Source organism: Gossypium arboreum, unplaced genomic scaffold, assembly GCF_025698485.1.
Source record: "Gossypium arboreum isolate Shixiya-1 unplaced genomic scaffold, ASM2569848v2 Contig00950, whole genome shotgun sequence".
In the NCBI taxonomy this organism is placed as follows: Eukaryota; Viridiplantae; Streptophyta; class Magnoliopsida; order Malvales; family Malvaceae; genus Gossypium; species Gossypium arboreum.
The window spans coordinates 31,064-38,666 of record NW_026441064.1 but is presented as its reverse complement, the minus strand read 5'-3'; the positions used below and the strand labels follow the sequence as shown (position 1 = coordinate 38,666).

The window sequence follows — 7,603 nt, the reverse complement described above, 5'->3', positions numbered from 1 at the left end:
GTTTCAAAATTCCAGAATTTTGATGAAGCTTCCTTGAAGTTTCTTGTGCATGGAGAACGGTAAGGGCAGCTTCTAGATGCCTTGATTCAATAGAAAATTGAATGAATTGTTTGGGAGCTAAATGCCATCAATAGGTTCGCCAAATGCTTGAATTTGGAATTAATGTCTCTGCTTGATTCAAATTAATGTTCATGTGATTAAGGAGCTGTCTAGAGCACTTCAATAGTCTTAGAATGTGAACAAACCGATTTGAACAGCCACACATGTGTGAACAAACAAAACCGAACAGCCCTTGGTGTGAAAGGAATAATCAGTGGGTGTGAACAGCCTTAATTTGTCTTGGGCAGCCAATCGGTCTTCTTGAAGAGTTGTAAGGTTTGGCTGAATGGTCACTTAGGAACACCAAAGATCAGCACACCAATTTTAAATCATCCATGCACCTATGCCGTCCAAGGGTAATGTACCTACAACATTTAATTCAGCAAATTAAATCCCTTTTAGACATATTAAATTCGCACCATAAATAAAACTTGCACCATAAATTAGGCTGGACATAATTAATCTTTGTAATAGTTAAGACATATTTAATTGGTCCTAATTAATTAAGTACTTAATTTAGAACATAATTAAAACATGTCCAGATTATGACAAATTAATTATTAAAACAAATAACTAATAAAACTAACAGCAACTTAAATGATTTATTCCAGCATAATAAACGCAATAATGAAATGAGTGAAACGAGCTCGTTGAGCTAAGTTAAGTTGAAGTTGAGCTGATTTGAGCTTGAAGGAGTATGCATGGTTTGCTTGGCTTGCTGGTCCAAGAGCTTTCAAGAAGTCCAGCAACGGTTTCACCCCAAACTCTATCAACTAAGGTTGTTGTTGCATTTTTGAATCTCTTTGCTCGAGCTCGGGTGATCGGTCCTACGGGCAATTCGAGAGGATCTTCATTGGCAGCTGACAACTCGGGGGGTGTGGTTGTATCAGGGTACATAACATGGCATACATCATAGATCCAATAGAAGAAGCATATGAAATTTTACTCATGCGTTCTCTCTCTTGTGGAGTTGAAGGACTCATTTCCTTCGAGAGTGAAATACCATGTCTCATAGAATCCTCTCTTAGATTCTTCCATATTAAACCTTTTCAATACTTTATCTATTTATGTACCTTGACTTAGACCTAGTAGTTGTCTTGATCTATCTCTATAGATCTTGACTCCTAAGATGTAAGTGGCTTCGCCCAAGTCCTTCATAGAAAAACAACTTCCTAACCAAGTCTTAATAGACTGTAAGGTAGGTATGTCATTGCCTATGATAAGTATGTCATCCACATACAGTACCAAGAATATGATTGTGCTCCCACTAACTTTCTTGTAAACACATGGCTCATCTTCATTTTTGACAAAACCAAACTCTTTGATTGCATCGTTAAAACGAAGATTCCAACTTCGAGAAGCTTACTTTAATCCATAAATGGATCTTTGTAACTTACATATCTTTCCAGCATCCTTTGGATTGACAAAACATTCAGGTTGTGTCATGTACACATCCTCTTCAAGTTTCCCGTTAAGGAAAACTATTTTGACATCCATCGCCAGATTTCATAATCATGAAATGCAGCTATGGTGAGCAAGATCCTGATGGATTTAAACATAGCTACAGGAGAAAAAGTTTCATCATAGTCAACACCATGAATTTGACGAAAACCTTTAGCGACTAATCGCCCCTTGTATGTTTGTACATTACCATCCATGTCCGTTTTCTTTTTGAAAACCCACATGCACCGTATAGGTTTAACCCCTTCGGGTGGGTCAACCAAAGTCCATACTTGGTTTTCATACATGGAATCCATCTCAGATCTCATGGCCTCGAGCCATTTCTCAGAGTCTGGGCTCGCCACCGCTTCTTGATAAGTCCTAGGCTCATCTTGATCTATAAGAAGAATGTTACCATGCATTGTAATGAGAAATCCATATCTCTCAGGTTCATGGCGATCTCTTAAAGATCTACGCGGTGGTTGTGTTTCTACAGTAGTTACTTGTTCCTTAATTTCTTGTGGAATTTGCTGTTGTTCTATCTCTGGTTCAGTGGTATCTTGTGATTCTCGAATTTCTTCAAGTTCAATCTTTCTCCTACTTCCTTTTCTAGAAATAAATTCTCTCTCTAGGAAGACACCAGTCTGAGCAACAAACACTTTGTTCTCAGTGGGATTAAAGAAATAATATCCTTTGGTTTCTTTCAGATACCCTACAAAGATACACCTTTTAGATTTGGGTTCAAGCTTAGTAGACGTCTGACGTTTAACATAAGCTTCGTAACCCTAAATTTTCATAAAAGACATACTGGGACGTTTCCCAATCCATATCTCATACGGCGTCTTTTGAACAGATTTAGATGGAACACGATTTAGTGTGAAAATAGTTGTTTCAAGTGCATGTCCCCAAAAGGAAGTCGATAGATCAGCATGACTCATCATGGATTGAACCATGTCTAATAGAGTTCGATTTCTTCTCTCAGAAACTCCATTCCATTGAGTAGTACCAGGAGGAGTAAGTTGTGAGACAATCCCACATTCCTTCAAAAGATCATCAAACTCTAGGCTCAAATACTCTCCACCTCGATCGGATCGAAGTGTCTTAATAGTTTTGCCTAGTTGATTTTGTACTTCATTTTTGAATTCCTTGAACTTTTCAAGGGCCTCAAACTTATGGCGCATGAGATAAACATACCCATATCTATTGAAATCATTATTGAAAGTAATGAAGTAGTGAAATCCACCTCTGGCTTGTGTATTTATTGGTCCACATACATTTGAATGTATTAAGCCCAATAAATCACTAGCTCATTCACTTTTTCCCGTAAAAGGAGATTTAGTCATTTTTCCTAATGAGCAAGATTCAAATACTTCAAATTGTTCAAAAACAAATGAATCTAAGAGACCATCTTTATGGAGTTTGGATATGCGTTTCTCACTTATGTGGCGCAAATGACAATGCCAAAGATAAGTTTGATTTGAGTCATTTATTTTAGATCTTTTAGTATTTATGTTGTAAATGGGATTCATTTGATCTAAAATATAGAGACCATTAATCAATTGTGTCGAACCATAGAAAAATTATTGAGATAAAAGGAACAACAATTATTCTTAATTATTATCTCAAAACCAATTTTGTCTAAACAAGAAATTGAAATAATATTTTTAGTCAAACTGGGAGCAAAATAACAATCCTCTAAAATTAAACCAAGTCCACTAGGCAAAGATAAAGTATATGTTCCCACAGCTAATGCAGCAACTCTTGCTCCATTTCCAACTCGCAGGTCCACATCTCCTCTAGCCAAAGTCCTACTCCTTTGTAGTCCCCTGCATGTAAGTACAAATATGAGAACCACAACCAGTATCTAATACCCAAGAAGTAGTAGTTGATAAATTAATATCAATAACATAAATACCTGAAGCAGACGTTCCGCTTGCTTTGGCCTTCTTGATTTCCTCAAGATAAATACCACCTTTAGGTTCTAGTGCAGCCTTTCCTTTTCCAAGATTGGGCTTACCTTTGCCCTTAGGCTTTGTCGGGACTTTGGCCTTTCCCTTGCCCTTATTGTTACGGACCATCAGTATGGGCTTGGGTCCAACCTTTTTCATGTTGCCTTCAGTAGTTCGTAACATGCTAAGCAATTGTGGCAGAGTCTTGTCAATTTCATTCATATTGAAATTGAGGACAAACTGGCTGTAGCTATTTGACAACGATTACAGAATAACATCAGTGGCCAACTCTTGGCCCAATGGAAACCCAAGCTTAGACAGGCTTTCAATATAACCAATCATCTTAAGGACATGAGGCTCTATTGGGCTTCCTTCAGCCAGCTTACATTGGAATAGGGCTTTAGAGATATCGAAACTCTCTTGCCTTGCTTGCCCTTGATATAGTTCTTTCAAGTGCTCGATCATATCATAAGCAACCATATCCTCATGTTGCTTTTGAAGCTCAGGATTCATAGTGGCAAGCATAAGACATCCAACATCTACCATATCATCGAGATGCTTCTTGTAAGCATCTTTATTAGCCCTCGAGGCATTAGCAGGTGGTTCATCAGGAAGTGATTTTTCAATGACATATAATTTTCGTTCTTGTTTGAGGACAATCCTCAAGTTACGGAACCAGTCAAGAAAGTTCAAACCATTCAATTTGTCCTTCTCAAGGACCAATCGTAATGAGAGTGTATTAGTGTTTGCAGCCATAATATATCTACAACAATAAAATATGCGTGTGAATAAATTTACCAAGTTTATATCAATCATTAAAAGGACTTTATTATATGATGTTTCCCACTATTCTATTTCAAAATTAATAACCCTCATTTATTAATTTCGAAAAGACTTTCTTGAAAGTATTTCTAGTGGGTCAAGAATCCATATTTCACCTCCTCTTAAGTCAGCTTTGGCTTTACTCTCAAGATTATGGTTATTTAGGTAAGCAACACTTGCTAATTACATCATATGTAACTCCTACAATTTGGTGAACAACTCTTGTTCTAATCATCTTATGATTTATCCAAATTACTTGCCTCTAGGTTTCTAATCCTATTAGAGTAACCTAGTTAAGTCATTAACCAATTTTTAACCAGTGAATATCACTTGTTTATTCTTCGCCTTTAACCAAGATAAATACTAGTACTTCGCTTTGGCAAAACCTACATAGTATTGATCGAGGCCCTAGCGAGGGCATATATTGGAAGGCCATGTTGACTTAATATTTTAATAGAAGGATTTTATTAGAGTGTTACATCTCACCAATTATGGTCTACTTTAGTCCATTTAATCTTTTAATTGATCTCATCAATTAATGGGGTTTATTATTACCAAATTTGCATGCTTTAGACATCCATAGCATCTCATACATGAATAAGTAAAGGAATAAATAAATGCAATAGTTATAGCCCATAAACTATGGTGGTTCAACCCAAGCCAATGGGAGAACCAAAAAGGAACCTAAAGGTGTAAGCCGTTTCACAAGCTGTCGATCCAGACTAGTTGGCCCATCTTCCTTCTCGTTTAGTCCACAGTAACTTTTACAAATTACAAAATTCAGAAACTCATTTTACATACGAGGGAGTAAGATGAGAAGAGAAATACAAAAGAATAGTAGTAAGGCACGACACGCAGGCTGTATTTATAAAATTACAACCTTTTATCAAATGGGTCATCGGGCTATAACTATGCACTTCAAACACCGTGCATTTCAAAAATAGCATATATCATTCAACGTTTTTCTCAAGTAAAATATTAAAAAATCCTTTCAACCTTTTTATGGCCCATTAAGTTTTATTTATTACAAAACATACTGGAAGATGATGGGGATCTGAGGCGGTCGAAGGGAGCGGGCCGAAGGCCCGCGACCGTAGGGATATGGACCCGCGGTACGAACCGCATACCCTAGTCAAATGAAACCTCACGATTTGATAACTTTTATCAACAGAATAGTATTTTTAGGATTTTAATCCTTGAGGTTTCATATCGAAACAACCCTTTGTTCCACTGGCCAATAAACTCTTACTGGAAATTGTAAAATCACCGCCACATTATAACAGATTTATTAAGGTTTACAGTAATAACATAAAACTGAATAGGCCATAACACCATTTAATCACTTATCGAAAGGAACATTTATCAGATTCTACTTAAACGATTTAAACAGAAAAACATAATAAAATTGAAACTGCATCTCATACAATTTCATCACCCAAGTATTTAAACCCAAGTCCGTATCACACAAGTGGCTCTGATACCACTGTTGGAATGTCGGTGCCTCTAAGGCGCAGCGAAAAAATAAAATATTAAAGATATTCCGGCGATCCAAACCATGGATCCATGTGTAAGGGTGATAAAAGGTTTCAAAATTACTGAAACTTCAATCTAAGTAGACAGAAATGCCTAGGCAACGGGAATCCTGAGCCACTATCGAACCAAGCCGCAACCTTTCCGATGTCGGCCTTTACGTAGTCCACCCAGTTGACAATGAACAGTAGAAAAATCTCAGAAACTATTTCAGTGATTTTTATGCTTGACGGCTGCTAGACCCTTTAGCATAGTTTCGGGCTTATTTATATATTATCTCTTTAGGGTTTTTATGTATATAGGAGGGACTTATCCTATATTGATCAACCATATCCCTCTACATAGATTGTGGTATATCCAACATCAGTCTTTATAGAACAACCATTCATTTATGTTCGTTTGACTATATCAAAATATACAACTCACGATGTTGGGATAATGATGATCTCAAGTATGAGGATCATATACATATTAATCACTATGAGTAATGTTGTGACAATTACATAATAATCCAAGAAACATACTCATAGCAGGTCAGTCCAATATGTTGTTCTCTAATAGATATTCATGCATTGATTTTGACACTCCATATCAATGACAACTCTTTATCATCAATCAACTACATGTTACTCTTAATGCATTATTGTTGTCCTAGCCAACAATAATACTTGACTAAGGATCTTTTAAGAATAATCATATTATTCTCAGGACATTATTATAAAATAGTTTATTTATGTACACAGAAAAGAAACTGAAATAATAATGGCAACGCCTTATATCAATAAACATGATAAATCAAGTATGTTATTACAACCATCTCGTGATTGATCTTTGGGCATACTCTTACACATCACATGTCGAAATCCTATGTCATGATATATGTATCCTAGCTATTCTTAAGGTTCATACGGGGCTTTCGGACGTTGTAACTCGATCGAATCGAACTCATAAACTCAATTCTCAAGCATATACACATTCGGTCATCAAGTATATACAACTATAAAATTTGATTCAGCATTTAAAACATATAAATATATATATTAAAAATTACTAACACTTATTTGCTTATAAACTTACCTTAGACAATGAAAAACGGAACGGGACGACTAGTTGACAACTTTAGTTTTCCCCCGATCCAAATACGATTTCTTTGGTTCTTGATCTAAACATATACACTTACTCAAACATATTTTCATTCATTTTAGTCCAAAAACACATAAATAGAAAAATTACCATTTTACCCCTAACATTTTACACTTTTTACAATTTAGTCCCTATTGCACAAAACACAAAATATGCAAAATTTCAATATGTCATGCTTAGGTTGAATCTTTCTTGTGTTCATATAAGTCCATATATTTCATTTATTTCACATTTTAGTCGCTCAATTTTATTATTTTTACAATTTAGTCCTGACTACTCAAAATCATCAAAAATTCTAATACAAAACATGTTAATTTATCACATATGTTTTACTTTCTACCATCAAACAACATAAATCACAAGCTTTCAACAATGGCATAACTCAAAATATTCATCAAAATAAAAAATCCAAGCATGGGTTTTGTAGATAACTTAGCAACAATCTCAAAAACTTAAAAATTATAAAAAAACCGAGCTAGTTACATACCTTGATTAGGCCTCCAAAGTGCCAAATATGTAACGTCCCGAATTTCGGCCTAGAAGTATTAGGTTTTGAATAGGGATGTAGTTAGGAGACTGCACATAAATATTTAATTGTGCAAGGAAGTGACACAATTGAG

The 7,603-nt window shown here is 35.6% G+C and overlaps 1 protein-coding gene across 1 annotated transcript; it reads right to left on the bottom strand.

Annotated features, from left to right (window-relative positions):
- Positions 1 to 3,752: 3,752 nt before the first annotated feature.
- LOC128289273 (uncharacterized) lies at positions 3,753 to 4,244 on the bottom strand. Its single transcript, XM_053025040.1, has one exon. The coding sequence runs from the start codon at positions 4,242 to 4,244 to the stop codon at positions 3,753 to 3,755; it is 492 nt and encodes a 163-aa protein (XP_052881000.1).
- Between the last annotated feature and the right edge of the window lie 3,359 nt (positions 4,245 to 7,603).

Excerpts from the sequence above, each read along its gene's own strand:
- LOC128289273 (XM_053025040.1), bottom strand. The coding sequence starts at position 4,244 with ATGGCTGCAAACACTAATACACTCTCATTACGATTGGTCCTTGAGAAG.